Source organism: Poeciliopsis prolifica, unplaced genomic scaffold (assembly GCF_027474105.1).
Source record: "Poeciliopsis prolifica strain line A6 unplaced genomic scaffold, Auburn_PproV2 SCAFFOLD001, whole genome shotgun sequence".
Lineage (NCBI taxonomy): Eukaryota > Metazoa > Chordata > Actinopteri > Cyprinodontiformes > Poeciliidae > Poeciliopsis > Poeciliopsis prolifica.
In genome coordinates, this window is record NW_026562376.1 from 23,827,318 (window position 1) to 23,847,650 (window position 20,333).

General features: G+C 41.2%; 3 protein-coding genes across 7 annotated transcripts; 2 read left to right on the plus strand and 1 right to left on the minus strand.

Moving 5' to 3' along the window:
- Positions 1–197: 197 nt before the first annotated feature.
- Positions 198–9,892, plus strand: LOC129367840 (nucleobindin-2-like). Of its 4 annotated transcripts, none has more exons than XM_055042440.1 (14): positions 208–344; positions 972–1,017; positions 1,515–1,652; positions 2,167–2,274; positions 2,378–2,510; positions 3,381–3,484; positions 4,956–5,141; positions 6,277–6,367; positions 6,567–6,625; positions 6,822–6,914; positions 7,187–7,276; positions 7,551–7,721; positions 7,994–8,048; positions 8,826–9,892. In XM_055042440.1, the coding sequence occupies exons 2-14, from the start codon at positions 1,015–1,017 to the stop codon at positions 8,936–8,938; spliced, it is 1,344 nt and encodes a 447-aa protein (XP_054898415.1). In that variant the 5' UTR covers positions 208–344; positions 972–1,014; the 3' UTR covers positions 8,939–9,892. The 4 variants fall into 4 exon arrangements, with proteins under 4 accessions (XP_054898442.1, XP_054898415.1, XP_054898435.1 ...); XM_055042451.1 differs by having other exon boundaries at positions 217–322; XM_055042467.1 differs by lacking the exon at positions 972–1,017 and having other exon boundaries at positions 198–322.
- Positions 9,717–13,516, minus strand: si:dkey-10o6.2 (uncharacterized protein LOC100124608 homolog). Its single transcript, XM_055042601.1, has 7 exons — positions 13,300–13,516; positions 13,105–13,229; positions 12,722–12,788; positions 12,433–12,589; positions 11,507–11,649; positions 11,272–11,382; positions 9,717–10,680 (listed from the first exon to the last, which is right to left on the minus strand). Exons 1-7 carry the CDS (start codon positions 13,450–13,452, stop codon positions 10,501–10,503), a joined length of 936 nt encoding a protein of 311 aa, XP_054898576.1. The 5' UTR covers positions 13,453–13,516; the 3' UTR covers positions 9,717–10,500.
- Positions 13,418–19,962, plus strand: LOC129367829 (patatin-like phospholipase domain-containing protein 2). Of its 2 annotated transcripts, XM_055042424.1 has the most exons (10): positions 13,418–13,622; positions 13,732–13,878; positions 14,748–14,980; positions 15,151–15,216; positions 16,100–16,309; positions 16,545–16,605; positions 16,726–16,893; positions 17,025–17,148; positions 17,926–18,027; positions 19,756–19,962. In XM_055042424.1, exons 2-10 carry the CDS (start codon positions 13,743–13,745, stop codon positions 19,949–19,951), a joined length of 1,296 nt encoding a protein of 431 aa, XP_054898399.1. In that variant the 5' UTR covers positions 13,418–13,622; positions 13,732–13,742; the 3' UTR covers positions 19,952–19,962. The 2 variants fall into 2 exon arrangements, with proteins under 2 accessions (XP_054898399.1, XP_054898390.1); XM_055042415.1 differs by having other exon boundaries at positions 13,418–13,878.
- Positions 19,963–20,333: the final 371 nt, after the last annotated feature.

Here is a 20,333-nt window from a genome sequence, read left to right on the forward strand (position 1 = left end):
TCTTGGGGTTTGCCTGCGACGCCACGTACGGTTTGTCTCAACTCACCGTTGGAGTTCAAGACCCTTTGAGTGGCAGGCGCGGCATCCAATCAGCTTCCAACGCGACAGTTTTCCAAAGAAAGTTGCCTTTTCCACCGTCCAATGGGAGAGCGCGGGGGCGGGGCGTTACCATGGCAAACGGCTACCTCTTTTGTTTAGGTTGAGGCTACCTGCGGCTTGTATTGGTGGCAGACAGATGACGGCTGTCAACAGGCTCCGATGAATCTCAGGCTGCGCGAAGAGCACTTAACGGTGGAAGCTCGGTGAGGAATAAGAAGAGGAAGTAAGTCTGACTTGACACGAAGGTAATTTATCAGTTAATTTCGGCTTGTTTGGTACATTCTGGGTGATGTGAATTAGCATTCACCGTCGCTACATGGTTCTAATAAACAACCTACTTATTCAACACAGTGTTTCGTCACACGTCCACTGCCCTTAATGTTAGTCAAATGTTTCGACCGTTTCAGAAACAAGCTTGTTTTCATCCCGCAGTCGCTTGCTGCCTTTCTTCTTTTGGCAGAGTTTGTTTAAAGATTAACGCCAACTTGCATAACGTGATCCCACATTTCATCTCTAAGTGAATTAGCCTTTTCCTAATTAGCAATGACCCAAAAATAATTCCGACTTTATGGACATTTTCTTGTGTTTCAGCCACAAAACTCAATAGGTTTTATGTGATCAACTGACAGAAAGTAGCATACTACTGTGAAAATAGTTTTTTTATTTTTATTTAAATGATTGTTTTACAAATAAAAATGTGTCAAATTCAGGCTGCATTCCTGCCGGTTAGCCTTGAGTCAACATTTTGTAGTATTGTGAAGTTTGGGGATGTGTGAGTGCATTGCCAAGAATGAGTAGATTTTTTTTTGTTCTGGGGCTTTGACTGGGCCATTCTGACACATTATTTTTTGCTTCCATCAAAATGCTTTCAGTGCGTCTCTGGCTGAGTTGTTGTCCTACTGTAGCAGAACTTAAATGGTATGCTCTTTTATTCAACAGAAGTGATCTTCTGTTCTCGTGGTTTTGTAACCTAATTCTGCTTCAAATTTCTCCAAAACGTTCTCTCTGGCCTGTTTGCTGGGTTCTTTGGGTTTCATGGTGCTGGTTTGCCGCCTAATGATCTCCAACAAACCTCTGAGAAACTTTCACCGAGCAGCTGTGTTTATACTGAGATGAAATTACACAGAGCTGGACTCCATTTACTAACTGCCTGATGTGTTAAAGTCTTTGCTTACAGTATGTTTATCTAGGGCTGTCAGAGGGATGGATAGAAAAATATACAACCCTTGAAACATTTTGAAAACTGTGTATATACTTTGTATTGGTCTATAACACAAAATCCCAACAAATCGAATGACATTTTTTAAAAGAAGTATACAGTTGTGTATTTATTTATTTTTCCGTAAAAGACGTCCTAACATAAGTACCGCCACTTCTCTCATTTCTTTCTGTTTTTTTTTTTTAATTTCCACTAGATGGTGAGGAGTAGAACCTTGGCCCACTGCGGGCTGGTGCTGCTCAGTTTGTGGTTGTGCATCCACTCAGTGCCCATCAGTGTGGAGAAGGCCAAAGACAAGCCAGAGGTGGAGCAGCTGGAGCCACCGCAGAGCACCGTGAGTCAACAGCGTTTTGACAAATGCAGAGACACGCTGTTTGATAGAGAAATGATAAATCGTGCAAATGGAAATGATTGCGTTTACTTTCATTTATCATATGATTAATTGATTTATTTCAACAGGCTGAAACCTACCATGCACCAGTTCATGTATAAGACTATGTACTGTGATAAACTGTGATTTTTTTTCCTTTCAATTCATTAATTACTCCACTAATTGTATTGTAATTTGCATCGGTGAATACATTTTTCCTTAGTGGATAGAGCACACGGATGTGGGCCCTGATCTATCCTCAGGACCCACATCCTTGTAGATCCGGCCCTAGTTACAAATGTCAGAGAAATGTAAATTACACTTAACTGTGAGGAAAAAGGTGAATGGACAAACAAACAACAACAAAAAAGCTTTTAGTAGTCATTAGTGGGCGGTAAATGACCAAGAAAATATTTTTATAATGGACCCAATTGGTGTCGGGTTTCCAAATAAACGTGAGTCATCTTCTGTTTGTCAGGACACCGGTCTGCACTACGACCGCTACCTCAGGGAAGTCATCGAGTACCTGGAGAAAGACCCCCACTTCAGAGAAAAGCTGAAAAACGCCAATATGGATGACATCAAGGTGCATGCTCCCTTACAAAATCCCCCCTTAACTATTTAGCAGTCAGTTTATTTGCACTGCGGTCTGGATTTTAAACTTTGCCGTATGGACTCTTTGCTCGCAGCAAGGCAAACTCTCCAAAGAGCTGGACTTTGTTCAGCACAATTTCCGAAGCAAGCTGGACGAGCTGAAGAGGGAGGAGATGAACCGGCTGCGGTTGCTAATCAAAGCCAAACACGACCTCCAGGAGGGGAACGGTGAGTGAAGGCACAGGGTGGCGGTTAGTGCTGCATCACTGCCAGGTCTGGGCTTTGTGAAATTGCACATGTTACGCCATCCACGTCAGAGGTTTGTTCATCATCAAATGCAGGCTGTGATTCAAGACATTTCAGCACTACTTAAACATTTTTTTGTGTTTTCTAGAATTCTTTTTAACACACACACAAAAAGACAAGTGGACACTTTTGCAGGGCTCAGAAAGAAAAACCTGGCTTAAAGCTGCAGCATGTGACTTTTCAAGATATATAACATTTTTTACATATTTGTTCAAACTGCAAATATGTCATGACAGTTTTATATAAGACAGGTAATCTGTGGATTAAAGAATTGAGCTCCTCTGCCTTCTCCCTGTGCTCCCAGTTCTACCTAGAAACAACCAATCAGAGCCAAGAGGCAGGTCTTAGGTGCTACCGTGCCAGCAGAGAGCAAGCTGCAGCTAGCAGAGGTTGTTGTGAATGCTAAGGCTAGTTAGCATAGCCACCGATGACGGTGGATAAATGGATTTTCGGTAATGGTAAGTTGGTTCGCTACCATAAGCATGTTTAGCATCGAGTACAGGCGGTTGATTGACAGCGCCCTGGCTCTAATTGGTTGTTTTTGGTCGGCAGTGGTGCATTTCTCCAGATGGCAATAGTAGCTCAGGGAGGTGTAACAATCTTTTCATAGAATATCTGTCTCATAGCATAAAAAAAAACATTTCTTTTTTTTAAATATAAAAGTTACATAAAGTTGCTTTATTTTAGCATTATTCATTATTCCTTTTCTGAATTATGTGTAACTTAAAACACACGGTCATTGTTGTTTTTTTTCTGTTTATTTTACTTTTCTTTTGAATTTTTTCTGTCCAGGGAACACACGGGACCACCAGGCCCTGCTGAAGCAGTTTGAGCACCTCAACCACATGAACCCACACACTTTTGAGGTGGAGGACCTGGATCGCCTTATTCAATCGGTACGTGCATACAAGTTTACATTGCTACTCACATTAGGACTTTGAATTGACTTCCATTCATTTGAGTAACTCTGTAAACCAGTGTATTCCTAACCCTAACCATCACCAGTTCTAGGAAGGTTAGTGAACATACAAAAAAAATTCTAAATAGGGAACAAAAATTAGTAAACTAAGTTGCAGAGCTACTTTTGTAGACTGTCACCAGACCTACGCTGCATTAAAATTTAGGATTTAATTAATATTGTTAACTGTATAAGTGCTATTGTTGGCCCAGCAGAAAGCTACAGGTGTCGCAAAACAAGAATGAGTTTGACGTTGGCACTGTCGCCTGCTTTGTCTTTTGTTAATCTTAAATGTAGCAACTTGAAACTGTATTTGGAGAGAAAGGGCTTTCTAAAAGTAAAATAATTAGTTTTTTTAAAGAGAGCAATTGGTTTCCTGTATGTTAAGAATGATGAGGAAGTTGCCTCACAGTTGACAGTTGAGGTCTGAACAGTTTCAGCAACTTGCACCGTTTGCGCTGAACAGAAAGGAGCTGTGACATGCAAACAGAAATATATACTGGGCTTTAGAAATTTTCAAAAATACTTTTGTTTATTATAAATACAAATTAGATGTTGTAACTCTTATCATCAAAGTTTTATTGTCAAACAAAAAAGGCCAACATCACTGTTTACTAAATAGGAATAGGCTCCTACTTTGCTTTACAAAATCTAACAGCCCGATTTACATGCCATGATGATACACCGATCTGATTTCAATATTAGCATCGGTCCCGATATTGAACATAAATCTGGATCAGGTATTAGTGACAGTTTTCTTGATTCATAAGGATAAATCTATACAGTCTATTTCTACGCTTTGTGTTCTGACCGACATCATGCTTTCTAAATTTATTTCACATTATATTTAGAATTTCTAATTGCACTTTCTGAACCATTTGAAAGATTTGATGCAGTTTAATTTTAACATGTTTTGTCCAGGTAGTCGACCTTTTGTTTTTGTCAGTTTCTGTATTTTTTATTTTACACTGGCTGTATTGCTAATCACACTGCCTAAACAAATTAAAGTTGTTTTTATATGCTTGACCAAACTTGTGAAGGTATTGGTGTATTTCAATACGCTATACTAGTGCAGAGTTAAATTTGTTATTAAGTACATTTATGTCTGTATTAAAAAAAAGAAAGAAACCTTTTAAGTCAGTTCAGTACTATTTTTCAGTATCGGCTCTATTGGGCATATTGGTATCGGACATGAAGAAAGTGTATTGGTGCATTCCTGTTTGACTAAGACTTTTCTGATAAACTAGTCAGTACCTGGTAAAGCCCCATTTTGACCATATCAGTGCTTAACAGTTTGAGCATTATGCTGTCTTCGAGGCAATCACAAGAACAACCCAGTAAAGACAGTATTCAGTACAGATGACCAGCTCAAGAAATGCCAAACTTACTTTTTCTCCTTAATATTATAGGCAACAAAAGATCTGGAGAACTATGACAAGGAACGCCATGATGAGTTCAAGCGGTATGAGATGATGAAGGAGCACGAGAGGAGGGAGCGCTTGAAAACGCTGAACGAGGAGGACCGGAAGAAGGAGGAGCAGCACTATGAAGAGATGAAGAAGAAGCACGCCAGCCATCCCAAAGTTAACCACCCTGTAAGACACCCACTTTAAACGCAGACATTTAACAGTACTTGGATTATAAGGTACGAAGAATCAATCTGATATCAATGAACCATTTCTGTTGTGAAGGTAAACTTGTTGTGCAACATGTTTGATTCAGCCAAACGCTGCTTCTATCATGTGCAAACACAAAGAACCAAAGTTCAGATACGGTTTCTCTCATCTAAAGGTGACAATTCAAGCCAGATGGTTGAAATTTTTGCAGTTCCAACAGGATACTGCACATCAAATTCCTTAGGCATAGTCCACACAAAGCTGGACATTTGGGGGAACAACGACATTTTTATGCATTTTAGCCTCTCGATCACGTGAAAACTCAGAAAACTAAAAACGATTATTTTTAAAATCAATTCCAACTGTTTGGGCCACTGGTATATAGGATCAGGAGGTGGCAACATGAACGGGGTCCACAAACTAAACAGAGTACACTTTAACCCTCCTGCGGTCTGACAGCATGGTCAGACAGCAGGGGAAGCGGGTTGGGGCCAGGGTGTCCCGTCAGACCATCAGTTCCCAAAATAACATGCAAAAGAAAAAACTTGTAAAAACGCACATGGGGTCAGTGCGACCCTACCAGAACGCGCACAGTTGGAATAATCTGTTTTACAAGCCTGAACTTTCTGTACCCGATAAAGACCGTTGGCGCATCGAGACACTTTGTTCCACAATGAAAGCTTCTTTCTCTTTGTTGGCTTGTTCAGCACTTGCCACGTTCTCAAAACATTTTTGCAACGTTTTGTTAACTTGTGCAGACGATTAAGTGTTGAATTGTCAGAGGGAGGGATGTTCTCTCCTAGAGCGGACCAGGTTCCTTCAGCTCCACCAGATCAAGAAGTAACAAAACACTGTTATTTTTGCTTTGTTTCTTGTCATCCTTCCCAGCTAATCTGGACATTAACATCAGGGTCTTTATGTGCCACTGCTGGAAGAAAAATCTGAAATTTTAACCCTTTTGACCATGTCAGTGCTGAGTTTAGGAATCAATAGAAACCTCCAGCAATGTCACTCCCCTTTAACATAGCCACGACGTCTGTGGGTGAAGTTTTCTGAATAACAAACCCAAAAGTTTGCTGGTGCTCTATGTGTGTATGCATGTGTGTGCGTTCAGGGCAGTGAAGACCAGCTGAAAGAGGTGTGGCAGGAGTCAGACGGTTTGGACCCAGAGAACTTTGATCCCAAAACCTTCTTCAAAATGCACGGTAACCATAGTCTCCAAATGTATTTTAGCACACAACAGTAGCAGAACTACTCTGCTGTAGTTCTCTTGAATCTGCAACCATTTATAAATCTAAAAAAATAGCAACTTTACAAGTATCTTACTTATCAAAACTGTATCTTTATAGTTTGTGATTATTCATGTGGATGAGTTACTTCTAATTCTCGACTTATGTGTTGCAGACAGCAATGGAGACGGCTTCTTTGATGAAAGTGAGCTGGAAGCTCTCTTTACAAAAGAGGTACTTTAGTTAATTTTAGGTATGCACGGATTGCAGTTTTCTGCACTGATTGCAGTTTTCTGGCCGATGGCCGATTCCAATTTTGGCCGATACCTTTTTTTCAACTCATTTCTTTTGCCTGAAAAGTTGCTACATGTTTGCATTTTTAAAACGCTAGTTGGAAGTTTTGGCATAACATCTGAATGTTTTGTTGAAGCTGGAGAAAGTGTACAACCCTGAGAACGAGGAGGACGACATGGTTGAGATGGAGGAAGAGCGGCTGAGGATGAGGGAGCATGTCATGAATGAGGTCAGCTGAACACATGCAGCATGAAGTCCTGTTTGTCATTGATGCATCGCTGATTGGCTCTGATTAGGCCCGCTAAGTAATGAGGTCATTGCTGTGACTCAGCAGAGTGTGACAATAGATTACTCTTCATGTCCAAGATTTTTCTCAAAATGGTATAAATGACATACAAACTTCTGCATGCATATAGAAAAACCTTTTTTTTTTCTTAGTATAAAAATAACCATTTGATCTTAACACAGTGATTAAAGCTGCTTTCTGCTCCGATTTGTCAGGTGGACACAAACAAAGACAGGCTGGTGTCAATGAGTGAGTTCATAGCAGCAACCAAGAAGACGGAATTCCATGAGAAAGATGAGTGGGGGGTAAGATTTTAAAAATTCATCTCAGCATGAGATTATCACAGATTATCACCCTTCTGGTGTACTTTCTATTCAACAAACCACAGTGAGTTTGGCCGGAGATGTTCGTAGATCTGGAATATGTTGGCAAAATCATAATTGTATGATTTTTTTCTTTTTTTAACACAGGGCAACTTCTGAATCACAACGGTGTTGCATGTTGACATAGAATACAAATTGTGACAAACTTGTGTTTGTCATTTTTGATTTTTTTACTTTCTCTGCCCATCCCTCACAGACTTTAGATCAAAACCCTGCTTACACCGAGGAGGAGCTGAGAGAGTACGAGCAGCAAATCGCCAACGAGGAGGACGACATCAACGCCAAGACGGCCGAGCTGCAGAAACAGAGGGAGGAGCTAGAAAGAAAACAGGAAGAACTAAACGTTCAGAAGTCAGGGCTAAAACAGGTGAGTTATTGTTGTGAGTCTGCAAAAAAAAAAAAAAAAAAAAAAAAAAAGAAAAAAAAGAAAACAGGAAAGAAGTTGTTTTTTTTTTTTTTGTGAAGTAAAATACGCTGAGTTACCAGCGTATTTTAGGATTTTCACATCTTACCTGAGATGGGCAGATTAAACCACAACCTGCCCAGTTCATCTGAATTTAATTCAAGTTGGTCCATTAATGTTTTCCTGATGAAATCTTTCCTTTCTATGCTGTTTGTTTCCTTCGTTCTTCTGCTCAGGCAATGGAAGAAATGGAAAAGATCAAAGCGCAGAGTTTAAAAGCTGAAGTAAAACGTAAGTATCAGATAGTTTTAACTGCTGTCAGTTTATCCCAAAGAGTTTAACATTTACTCTTAAAGCTACTGACTCAGTTAAAGCAGGTTTGAGGTTTCTCATGGTTTCTGTCTTGTGTTTTGTTTAAGTCAGAAATTTAGAAACATTTAACAAGAAACAGTCATAATTTTTTTGCCACGAGTTTCCAGTAGATTTGGATGGTACTCTTTACACTGGAGCTCAAATTTGACAAAGAGTAGTTTTCAGTTGTCCAATTTTCCATCGGACTTTGACTGGTCCATTCTAAGACACTAATGTTGAGCTTACTCTGTATCTTTAATGTTCTTGCTCTGCAAATCAAGAAGGGGGTGCAGTGGTTGTAGTTTTGTGGTCGATCACCAATCTTTAGAAGGCTTGAGGTATCAATTTTCTTTTCCAGAACCGTATCAGTCAGAGCTCACTTTTTTGAGAAGAAGTTCCTAAATGTAGAGAGGAAGTCCCTAAATTGGCACAGTGGGGTGACCTTTGTCAGCTGTGGATGTGCAGATGTGATCCGGTGGGAGGGTCTGTCAGTCAGCCCTCTGTCACAGCAGAGCAAAAGGAGACGGTGGCTGATTATCAGAACTTTGTAGAGGTACATGAAATCAATCAGTGCGCCTCTAAAAACAAGAATAAAGTGCTTGATTACATGTTTGTTCCTTTATGTCAAACAAACCACTTGTAAGAAGCTATAAAGTCCATGTTTCCAGGAATTGAAGCTAAATTCTATGATCGAACAAATGTCACTTCCTGTTGCAGAGCCCGGAGGCGCAATGGCCGAGGGGAAACCGGCACCAGTCGTACCAGGAAACGCCCAGCCTCTGCCTCCTGGTCACCAACAGCAGGATGTGCCAGTGCCAGGACACTCCTAGGCCTCCCCTCCCCATCACCCTGTCTGTTAATGAGTGAGCGTCTTTGTGCATTTTCTTTTTGTGAACCAATTTTTCTGTTTAAAAAACTAACGTCCTGATTTAAAAAAAGCCCAAAAGCATTACGCGCCCCCTGAAGGAAGCCGATTCAGGGATCAGGTTTAGCGCCAGTGCCAACCGTCCCTTTGCTAGCCAAATCAGCTGAACGAGCCAGAGTTTTCCTTCCGGACAATCGCTTCTTTTGTTTTGAGTATTTCAAACTTCCATCCCAACAAGGACTCTGTGTCCATTGTGGGAAAATTCTCTGTAAATGAAGGTTTGTTTTTTTTTTGCAGGCACTGCGGTTTGCTTTGGGTGACATTATCTACAGCAAACATTACAAATATGTGTTTTTGTTGTTCAGAAATAATCTTGAAGGAAAAGAAAAAAGAATGTCAGTAAAGAATCATTTTGGTTTAAGTTCACTGATGCACTTCCTGTTTTACATGCAGCATTTCTGTTTCGTAGCCATTGTGTCCTCTGGACTGGACAGTCGAAGAAAAGCTCATCTCTGCACTGTACATTGAATTTGAACATTTCACAACTGTGACATTCCAGCGACAAATCTGTGATACCTGATGTGACATCACATCAGATACAAAGAACACACTGGTCCTTGTTTAGTATGTCCGCCACTGCTCCACAGTTTGTGTTGTGTTCATGACCATTTATTTATTCTCTATATCCACTGGAAATGTCCTCCCTTCAAGAAGTTTGATGACATAAATGAAGAGAGTATGAGTTAATTCTCAGGGGACTTCAGATTGTTTTATTTAATCATGATTTTATACCACTTAAACATTGCAGCAAAACAGAAAACTGGTAAAACTCTTTTTTTTTGTTAGTGTCCTGTGGAATGATGTCATTGTGTACATGGTTTGACTGTTACTAATTAAATGAATGACCTAGCAAGTGTAATGCTTGTGTCTTTGCATCATTTGCCTACGTGTTTCTTTAAAATGCATTCTTTACTTTCCTGGCCAACAGAAAAGTAATTTACATCCTATTCCATCCAAATCAGGTGTAAAGCCATTGTAGAATCTAAAAGGTCACTTGATTTAATCATAAGTCTTAAATTTAGTCTTGGCTGGACTATTTATTCTCTCTCTCATAAATTAAGTATATTTTTTGTTCCATATTTTTTTTCTTCTTCATTTGTTAACTTTTCTATCAGGCAAAAGTTTGAGTCGCACTCAGAGGTCTTCATTGCGTTGAGACTGTTGAGGCTACCGCTAACTAGCTGCTGAGATGCCCTTGCTAGCTGGCTAGCATTTTAGCTTCTCTCATATCATAGCATGGGTAAGTAGTATTTATTTATTGCCAGTTTGCCGGACGGAACTTGTACATGTCTGTAGATATATGTATCTTAAATTTCTTTCATAATTATTTTGAAAACATCTCGAGTCTGTGAAACCCGTAGAAACCATCTCCGTGTATGATGTAATGGGGCGCTCTGCCGTTTGCGCAATGTTTGAGCAGAATGAAAAAAAAAAACAAGTTTGAGCAGAGTGACGAGCGTCTTTTTTTCAGTCCTTTCCGTATGACTCGCTGAAGCGCTGTAAAAGGTAGTCGCCTCCGGTGATGGGAGGATATTTGTTTGAGCCGTCGCAGCAGGTGATTCGGGCCTCGTTGTCCGGCTGGACGAAGAAAGCCAAAGACTGGCGAGTGCTGGAGTCTCCAACAGGGGGCAGCAAAACCCGGTGACGCTGAAAAGGCAGGAAGCAATACCGCTTTGCATATTGTCCCTTAGCTCCAATAAAATCACAAATACAACAAACTTTGTACCCCACAGTACAGTAAAATGTACTTTTCATTTTCACTTAATGTTAAATTCTTTAAAAAAAACTGAGGTAGTAATCAGTACAGATTTGAAAAAAAATGTGCATGTCTATTCTCAGTAACTAATACAGGAAGTGAAAATATTCCTTTATTTTGGAATATGCCTGGATAGTTGTTTTCTTATTTACTGTAAGAGTTAATTCAAAGCAAGACAGATCATTAATGAAGGATTGTTTTTGGTTTTTGATTATAATCTGTCAGCAAGTCTTTTAAAAGGCCTAACTTCAGAGAAAATTTTACACCAATTTTCTTGTTCAAATGTGTGATGGCCGCATTGACTGCCTGGAGTGGTGAACAAAATGTATGGCATTCTCAAATTTTGATCCAGGAACATCATTTCAAAGTCCGCAAAACGGCCCCGGAGCCTCTCTTTAGACACCCTTGCTTAGATTTTTTTCTTAAAAATTTTATTTTACCCTCTAAAGAAGAAGAAAATATGTAAAATCTTTTTAAGTTACCACAGAGAGCAGCTGATCACTCGTCCAGCGCTGCATCAGGTCAGCGACGTTGACCAGGACAGTTCCAGGGATAGTAGGAGTCGAGATGAATTCCCCTGCGCGCGTGCAGACCTGCAACATGATGCATGACATGACTAAATGATCTAAATCTAAGTCAAAGGGAGATGTCAAGAAAGGAGCTATAACTTCTTTTGGGTGAAAATAGGTACATTTCAATATTAATCCCTGGAATTACCTGCAGACCCTCAGAGCCCTGGAATAGCAGGGTGATGCTTCCGTAGTCAGAATGTTCCCCACATCGCAGCTGACCTTCCTTCACTGTCTCACTCTTCAGCGGAGGGTAGTAGAGAGAACGCAGCGTTGTGCCGTTCTCATCGGCTGCAGGAGACACAGCAGCTCTCTAAATGCATGTCAGCTCAGATGATTCATACACATGACAGCGTATCAGGGCCAGTGTACGCAAAAGAAAAAGCAGTATATTTCTGTCAAAAAGGAAAAACTATTCCGAGAAATCTTTGAGAAATTTCTGAGTTTGAAAAGTTGAAGGTTTGCTTTTGACTTGATTGCAGAAATTTTCGAGACAAATTTTTGAAATTTATGAGTTGTTTTTTTTGCGCTTTGAAACTTAGAAATTTTCCAAATGTCCTCAAAATTTTCTTGATTAATCTCTACATTTTTTTACTTTTCAAACTCATATATTTCTGATTTTTTTTCTTGAAAGTTTCTGAGATCACTTGCAATTTTTTTTACTTTTCTTGCAAATTTTCAACTTTTCAGTCTCAGAAAATTTCTAGAAAAACTGACATTTCTTAGTTTGAGGTCAAAAATGTTCCATCTTTTCAAACTGTTGAATATTTGAGATTTTTTTTTTTTCTCAAAATAGAGTTTAACCTCCAAATTTTTTTTAAAAAAGTTTTTTCTTGCAAATGTTCAGCTTTGTAATCTCAGAAATGTCCAAGTTTTTCTTGAAAATTTCTGAGCTCAATTGCAAATCTTGAGTTTCTGGTGGAAATTAAATTTTTTTTTTCTCCCACCTATAATGACCTTAATACGCCATCGTACGTACATCCTGCTGAGCGAGTTTCATGATTCTTTTTACCAAGAGCACCATTCCCTCCAACTACATTGTCCACCAAAGCACCGAGAGACTGAAGAACCTACTTCCTATGAATTGATGCGCATTTAGGAATACGTCCGGGTCCAGACCCAGGCTCTGGGCCATCAGCCTCAGCACTCGCAGACTCAGCTCTTTGCAGCGCTGGAAGAACGCCGTGTGGATCTCTCGGAAGTCCCTCACTGCGTCTGATGACGGCCATTTCTGCAGAACGGACAGCAACTGACTGGCCTGACCAGGAGATTTTGCAATGACCCAAAGTGCTGCGCTTTCCAAAGTTTGCACCTGCAATTTTACAGAGCAGCATGCTGAATAAAACATTAAGTGAGTCATTACTATGTCGGGGTGAAATGATGCCACGTTAAATGCCTCCTTTAGGTCTCCAGGCTGGCTGGGATTCAACCTAGAAAAGTATTAATCTGGATTAAAAATCACTCTTGAATTTTTCCGCTTCACCAACACAAATGTCTACGAATGTTTTTTTTTTTTTATGATTTGATGCGTAGCCTTACACAATTAAAAATGCAAAACTGAAGCATGCACCAATGGCGTGCCTCAGAGCTCTGACCTTGGTCTTTTATTTTTAGCTTTATTTTTCCCCCCACACAAATCCGTTTTTCATCTGGGATTAGTGGAGTTCATGTGGCACTTTAGAGGTGGGATACAAAAGCAAAGCCACCCTTTTCTTTTTCTTTTGCATCTGCATCTGCAGGGCCAACCTCTCTGCCTCCATGGACACCCAGCCGTGGTTGGGGTTGTTTGGGAAGCTCGTCCTGCTGAATCCCTCCTTCAGCTCTTCTGGCTGCAGGAAAAACCTCTTAGATGACTCCATGACGCGCTCCACCTACGAAAGGCACGCCATATGTTCACATTTGGAGGACGCAGTCAGAGCCAGTGTGCTCGGCCGGACTCACCTCCTCTTGGGTAATCCCAGAGTTTTTAAGGAAGGCGAACCCCACTTGAGAAAACGCGGCCTTCAGCTCCTCGCTCAGACGCTGCAGCTCCTCGCCGGCGGCGTCTCTCTCGCTCAGGCTGTAGACGCCGAAATCCACTACAGGAATGATCATCTCGAAGACGTTCAGTGGAAACTCTGAAAAGTCTGGAGGCGAAACGCGCACCGTCGCAGCTCTCGCTCCGGGGCGAGCAGGAACCACGTGACGGTCCTCAGCCAATAGGAGCAGGTCACACGACGCGCTCTTCTCAACCTTTGGATGCTGAGTGCAGGTGAAATCCAAAGGTTGGCACCTGGTTGAACATTTCATGAAGTTGGGTTTTTAACGCTGGAGTTTATGTCGGGAGGTAGAAAATGTTTGACCCGAATAAAGAGTGGAGCATCTCCTTTGCAGGATGCGGGTTTATGGGAATTTACTACGTTGGCGTCATCGGCTGTATCCTCGAACGGTTTCCTCGATTCATTCGAGATGCCTCCAAAGTCTACGGGGCCTCTGCAGGGGCCCTGATGGCTGCCGTCATCACTCTGGGAATCCCCCTGGGTGAGTGGGGATTCTCCCCTGTTCATTTATTGATCAAGTCAAGAAAAAAAAAAAAACAATCTCATAGTCAATGACATAGTTCTGCGCGGATTTTATTTATCTAGGTGAACTACTGAGATAAATCTCTTAATGGCACAAAAACATTTTTCAACTGAATTGATTTTCCAAACTTACAAATTGTCTATACCTCCTTTATGACGTCTACCACGTTCACTGTAAATGTTTACAAATCATTACCTGGTTGGAAAGCCAAATGGAGGGATATTTTTGGATTTAAAACTCCTTTTTGCCATTTTTATTGTTTTGCAGAAGATATTTTAGACTCAAAGGCTTCCTAACAAGAATTTAGGACAAACCTATGGCAATATAACTAATAGATATTATCTTATGGCACAAAGGAGCTTTATGACAGATAATGTGATAAAGCTCTTTATCTAGAGCCACCACAGCTCTTCTTTATCTGTGATGATAAAGAAGCTGGTGACCAACAAACTCAATAGACGTTTACATCCCTGTTAGCATTTGCTCAATTTTTCTCAGTTTAAATAGAATTTTTCTGTTGTTATTTTCAGATCTTAAATTTTGTACCATTTTTAAAATGATCTGTTGTATGTTAGTTTTAATAACTTTGCAGTGTTTTATATTGTGATTTTGTCTTTAATGTACAGTGTGTTACTCATAGTTTTGTTTTTCATAGTTATTTATTTTTTTACTTTTGTGTCAACCTACATGCCTGGACTCCCTGCCACTTTACAGCTGTTGCACCTGAATTTCCTAACCCTACGATATTTCTCCTGTATTCTAAAGTTTGTGGCTGCTGCGTGGCAAATTGCACCGTGTCTGATTGCTGTACTTTTACCTGTGCGCAGATAAATGCTGCACTGATTTGATGCACATGGCCAAAGAGGCCAGGAAGTACAAACTGGGGCCCCTGCACCCGGCTTACAACCTACTGCAGCTGGTGCAGCAGTCGCTGCTGGAGAAGCTCCCAGAGGACGCTCACCTCCGAGTGTCCGGGAAGCTCAGCTTGTCCCTGACCAGAGTCTCTGATGGGAGGAACTTGCTGGTGTCCCAGTTCGACAGCAGAGAGGAACTCATTCAGGTAAATAAATGGATAATGCTGGTAGGAATAGTTGGTTTTTATGAGTCAAAATTACATTATAAACACACTTTAGGCATTTTGATGTGTGATGTAAAGTTTAGGTTAAAACCACGACTCTTTTTGGGTTAAATTGTGTTTGAGCCACTGAAATCTTGTTTTTTTTTCTCCAGGCCCTCATATGCAGCTGCTTTGTGCCGCTCTACTGTGGTGTTGTTCCGCCCACTTACCGCGGAGTGGTGAGTGAACTAGCAAACCTCCATCTGTAACACTTGACAAGTCACACTCCATAAACATAAAGCTACTGTTACATCTTATTAGATTGTTTCATATTACATTATGAATCAATCCTGGCAGCTGGGATCAAATTCAGCCCAAGGCATATGCGAGTTAAGCAGCTGCCTAGGTCCTCCACACCACCAGGGGCCCACCAAGAGCAACAACCTGGCATGATTTTATATGTCTGCATATTTAAAATAACATTGGATGGTACATGCTAAATGCTATCACACATGAAAAAACACATTTTCTATTGTTTTTATAGTTGGTGCACAAATAATTAAGCACTTCCTGCTTTTTGGCTGCCACTTTGGGGAATATAAGACATCAAACTTGTGAATTTGTTTGCTATAAATTTTGTGTGTATCATCTGATATTTTGCAAATAACTAAAATACTGTTTCACACTTAAATACTACAATGCAACTCAAAATCCCAAAATAATTTTTTTGCTTACTGATTCGGTACAATAAAAATCAGTAGCTAAAATAACACTGGTATGTAAGCTAATTACAAATGATGTTAATGATATTTAGGTATGCTACACACATAGAGTAGCTTAGTATTTTTGAGTATGAGGCGGCCCGAAAATGAAAAGCTGCTAAGGGCTCCAAATATTCTTGGGTCGCCCGTCTCGGATAGATGATTCAACCTGTTTATATAATTCTAACTTTAAAAGATTAAGAACATTTTTGCCGAATAATCATTCCACCCTGAAAAACACCAAGGGCAGAAATGTTGTCAAATGAACCAAATTGATTCTGTCAGTGATGCAGACTTTTATTGCAATAAATACAGCAGCCGCATTAAATCCACTTACTGGGTGAGTTTTCATTCCTCCCAGTATTATGTGGATGGTGCCGTTAGCGACAACCTGCCCCGCTGTCAGCTGGGAAGAACAATCACAATCTCTCCGTATGCTGGCGAGAGTGACCTCTGCCCCCGAGCGAGCACGCTCACCTTCCACGAGGTGAGCTTCAACAACGTCAGCATCCAGGTCAACTCGGAGAACCTGTACAGGGTCACCAGCACTTTCTTCCCCCCAGAGGCTGAGGTGAGATACAGCTCCTCCTTACTTCCAGAGGTCTGTGGATGCTTTTGTGTATCTATTAAACTTAAAGGACTTTTTTTTTTCTTTTTTTTGAATAATTGTTATAAATTATACGTCACACAAAAAGAGGTGCTGATGCTTTCTGGACTCACTGTATAAACAACATGCGATATCCCGTATTTCATAGAATAGGAATGATCCAATTCAAATCTGTTCCACTTGCTCTCCCAACTTGCAGACAATGGCTGAAATCTGCCAGAGCGGCTACATGGACGCACTTCGCTTCCTGCAAGAAAACAGTGAGGCTCTGTTTCTCGTTTTCTTGCAAAAATAATCATGTGCACATAAGAGAAGTGTTGAATTCCTCATTTGCTAGACCGTGAACTGGAGATCAGTTTGTGAGCATTTCGTTTTCTCAGACATGATCAGCAGCGAGTCTCCCCTGAGGAGTTTGCAGGCCAATGCGACAGAGCGTGTCTGCTGCGACCAAGCGAAGGACCCACCCGCAGGTGAAGAGTCAGCTCAGAGAGATCACCCGTGGCTCGATCCGAAACTCATACAGAACCTGCCAGCTGAACTTCAGAGGGGTAACAGCTGCTGGAATGTTTACTTGTTTACTACAGAGGAAATCTATTTGATTTGAAAGGGCAAAAGAAATCAAACATCTAAATCTGACCCAGTTGTATTCAGCTCATCTGTGTTGCCTTGTATCTGTCAGTTTTATGTAAAGCCTGCAGGGAGACACACACTGCTGGGGGCTTGTTGACTCACATGACTGAGTACCTGCCCAAGAAGGTGGCATCTTATCTGCCCTTTGACTCCGCCCGCTCCGTGGCTCAGAGGTACCACCCTAAAGTCAATCCATCACCCTGCAACTTTCAACGCAACCATTTTTTTTTTTTTAGGAATGTAGAGTATGCTAACATAATGTTTTGCTGGATGTCTTCCTCCTTTTTCTCTGCATCCATTTCTTGCCCGGTAAATAATGACAAGAGTCCAGAGCTGAAAAACAAAAGCTTTTAAAAAATGAAAAACACAATGTGAAGAAAACTCAAAGAGAGTAAATCTTTTTGCATTTTCTTAGCCAACAGATGTTCATTTCAGGTAATATGAAGACGGTTGCACACTTTGCTTTCTTGAAAGTTTTAAAATAGCATTTTGTGAAGAATGATCTCTCTAACCCAACAAACTGGGTCACAATCTTGACATTTTTTAAATGAATTCAATTTATATTTGTACATTTTAAAAATTTATTTTTAATCATATAAATTTATAATCTGTGTTATAGTCGTTTATGCTACGACTGAAGACAATGATTCTCTATGCCTTTTTATAACCGAAACATGGTTCTCTGGAGGAGCCAGAGGCGTAGTGTGCATTTTTCACATTTTTTGATCCAATTGCTGAAACTCACCAGCCAGCTTTGAGGACAAAAATACACCCAGCTTTGAGGACACCCAGCTTTGAGGACAAAAAGAAATGGCCCAGCAGTTTATTGGTTCCATAAATTCCCGTAGATTTTAGACAAATATTGACTTTTATTCTAGCAGAAGGTTAGCGACTCTTCCTTGAATATGAATGTCTGAATAACTCCCTGACATGTTGGCTGCTTCTTCCAGAGTGAGGGGCTGGATTCCCGATGTCCCGAGGGACATGAGGTGGCTCTTCGGCGTGGATGCGAGCAAACAAACTTTGAAGGAAAAGTTGGAACGTGAACCCAGGTAGGCGGAGCAACGAATGAAGTCACATCCACTTTCCGTTGTTAATAAGTGATCAGGCTCTTAATGGTGTTTCGAAGAACAGATACGATTTATTACTCACATGAATGAAAGTTTGACCGTCTCGTGGCGCTGCCGGGTATTCCATGTGTGACCCTGTCCGTGTGAGATGACGCCTTGCTGTTCCTCAGACTCCGCGTTGTGTTAATGGTTGTCGTCGGAAGGAAACTTGAGGCAGGAATCGGACACACGGAGGTTGAGATCGTGGTTTAGACCATTTATTCGGACCAACAGAGCGCGGCGCCTTCCCCTTCAGAATTCACAGCAGATACTGCGTGTCGACATACGTCTCATTAACGCACTTATATTAACGAGTGCGTGTCTGTGTCTTTTGTTTACAGACACAGCATATATTAAAAGACAGAACGATACAAAACTAACTACTTGGACATTAAAAGTAACATTTGGCTGCAGTGAGGAGCTGGCAGTCAGTATGGCTGCCAGCGCTCAGTAACAGACGCCAAGTACTGCGTCCTTCAATGGACACACTTCACCAACTTCCACAACCCAAAGAACAAATCTGACATTTTGGTGGCACCTGCTGACATATTTAAACCACTGCCCTACATCCACCCGTTGTTTAATTGATGGCGTCCCTGTCATCAGACTAAATATAAAACAACCATGAACATATCAAGAAAATTAAAAAACACTGTGCAGTGTGTCAGTAAATTCCACTTAATGTAGTACAAGCTAGCCATACACTAAGTGTTTTGGTGCTTCTCTGGCTTTAGCTTTCTCCCACAGCTTCCGTCCTCTTATTATCTTCTGTTGAGTGTCTTCACTTTCCACTACTTGTGACTCAGGAAAATCTCTGGGTGTCGATTCCTCTGCATGTTCCTTCTCAGAGCAGTGGTTGTGATCCCTGAAGGTTCTGGTCCACAGGCTGAAGTGATCCTTTCATTCTTTACATTTTCTGCCTGGCATATTCACTCCTTCCATTTCAGACTCAACCTATTTATTTGTTGTCTCGGCTACAACTTCCTCCACATTTTCCTCCAGCTTTGTGGGCCCTGAGTGCTCCATCGCCTGCACGGTCACTGCAGAGGCTTGTCCTGTCATATCCTCTGCGTTCTCCGTTGTCTCTTCTGCATTGCTCTGCCTGCTCTACTGGGAGGAACATGCATTGTGTCAGAAGGTTCTGGTGGACCACCCTCTCAGTAGTGCTGTTTTCTGGTCGCACCACAGGCGTGTTGGGTTGCTCTTTCACCACAACGGTGGGTTTCCCATTGTCCCGAGGTCACCGTGGTTGACCCGGTGACCACATTTAAAGGCAGAGCTGGGTGGGGGTTGTTCCCATTCACCCTACTGGGATCTGGTAACGCTGCTCTGTAGACTCTGGCTATGTTCCCTTGTTTACGGGTTCTGTGGCATGTCACAGTTGAGATTTGGGCTCGGATTGGATGCTCTATGGACGCCTGGACTTGTGGTGGAGGGACAGGCAACGCAGCAGCAACTCTTGAGTCCAGGTAGGTCAGTTTAGTCATTTGCTCTGCTTGGCACAGAGCTAACTTTTTAACCAGTTCTGTGGGCTCTGACAACTTTGAACGAAACATTTTTGCACTGGAGAGTTGCATCTAAATGACCTCACGTTACCTTTGTAAAGCCAAATGATGCCTGGTAAATCATTAAGAGTTTCTGGATGTGTTTTTTTTTCTCTTTTCCCCTCAGGCCACCACGATTGCGCAGGTGCTCAAGCCTTCCGTCCGACCTGCACTTGTGGGACAGAGAAGAAGAAGTCAATCTTTTCCCAGAGGGTCCAGAAGGCGCGAAACCCCCTCCAGCTGAGGGGAGAGGCTGGGGCTTAGGCAGAGCGCTGGGTCTGCTCCGAAGTTTGGGATCAGAGCAAACGTCAGACCCTAAATAACCTGCAGATGCAGAGTTTTGTCTCTGCAGCGAACTCACTCTGTTTTTTATTATTCTTTTGCCTGACTTTCTGATTTATTTTGATTCTGTCCAAAAAAAAATCTTCTCACGGTTTTTATTTATATAACTTTTATAAAAAATTATTTTTTGTTGAAACTATGTTGTGACAGTTTGGTATGAGAAATCTAACTCCCCGCTCTTTCTGGAAGCAACCAATCAGAGCCAGGAGGCGGGTCTTAGTGCTGTCAATCACTCTCAGAGTGAATAACATTATAAGATTATGTAAATCTAAAAAATAATAAAAACATTTGTTACACAATACTACCAATTGTTGAAAGGAATCAAATAGTATTTATTATTAGAAATATCCCAAAACTGATAAC